The sequence below is a fragment of the Anser anser genome (assembly GCF_964211835.1).
Source record: "Anser anser genome assembly, chromosome: 24".
NCBI lineage: Eukaryota > Metazoa > Chordata > Aves > Anseriformes > Anatidae > Anser > Anser anser.
This window is the reverse complement of record NC_139745.1, coordinates 5,270,292-5,271,255: the sequence shown is the minus strand read 5'-3', so window position 1 is coordinate 5,271,255 and position 964 is coordinate 5,270,292. Positions and strand designations below refer to the sequence as shown.

At 60.0% G+C, this 964-nt stretch overlaps 1 protein-coding gene and 1 long non-coding RNA gene across 4 annotated transcripts in view; one reads left to right on the top strand and one right to left on the bottom strand.

Annotated features, from left to right (window-relative positions):
- LOC310886170 overlaps nt 1-964 on the top strand; it is a 228,797-nt gene that overhangs the window by 83,881 nt on the left and 143,952 nt on the right. The gene's annotated exons all lie outside the window — the stretch shown is intronic.
- The window catches only part of GRIK3 (glutamate ionotropic receptor kainate type subunit 3), a 141,247-nt gene that overhangs the window by 35,131 nt on the left and 105,152 nt on the right, over nt 1-964 (bottom strand). For all 3 annotated transcript variants that reach the window (XR_014575198.1, XM_083810353.1, XM_083810352.1), the window contains one exon: nt 705-955. Coding sequence is in view for 2 of the 3 variants with exons in the window: in XM_083810353.1 (XP_083666479.1) it covers nt 705-955 (251 nt within the window). In the remaining variant the exon portion in view is untranslated. The remainder of the gene's footprint in view (nt 1-704; nt 956-964) is intronic.

Here is a 964-nt window from a genome sequence, read left to right as displayed (position 1 = left end):
CTGGGGAGAAGCGGGGACAGAAAGCACCGTTACCGGACGAAAAGCACCGTTACCACCCCAGAATGTGCCACTCGGCCTCTGCCTGAGCAGGAGGCTGCTGAAACTAGGCTCTGCAGTGGACAGTTGCCAGGTTTGGGCTGCGTTTAAGGCATCGGCTGTGCTTGGTGGGACTTCAGTGGGCCTCTGGTTGACCCTCTCTGCTTTGGGAAGAGCTGTGCCTTTGACATGCTAAACCGTGCAGAAAGGCAGAGCTGGAGGTGACTGTTGGAGTGCCGGTGCTCTGGGTGGTCCCTGCTGGCTGGCTGCCGGGGTCTGGTGGGTTTGTGAGTCAGGGCTAGCAAATCCTGCGGGCTTGCTAGGGGGCAGGTTTCCTTTACCTATCCAGTCCAGTTTGCTTTGCTTTCTGGTCGTGCATGTGAATGCACTCTCCAGTTACTGTACCATGACACGCAGAAAAGAGGGAAAACCCCGGAAGAAGTCATCTTGTTCCACCAGCACTAACCGGCCTCTGCAGGCGGGGCGGGCAGCGAGCCTTGGGGAATGGCACTCGTGGGGTGTGGGCACGGGGAGGGGGCTCCAGGCTCTGTGCCCCCTGGGCAGGGTCAGAGTCCCTCTGCCAATCTCCCTGCCCGTCCCCGAGGTTGCAGTGTAAAACCCTCAGTGCTGGGCTAGTGGTGGTGCAGGGGAATGGAGGGGATCGGTACCTGCTCGCGCTCTGCCGTTTTGCGCAGCTTGTAGATGAACTCCACCATGGCCACGAAGACTGAGAGCACCAGGCCTGCTGCCAAAACGATGAAAATCCCACCGATGTTTTGGATGCCCAGAGCGCTGGCCTCCTTGTTCTCGTCCTCAGGGCAGCCGTTGCCCCGCCACCACTTCTCCTTCATCACGTGCAGCTTGTCCTCCTCCTGCAGCTGGAGGATAGCGATGGTGATCTTGTCCCGGTACGGGGAGCCTGGGGAGG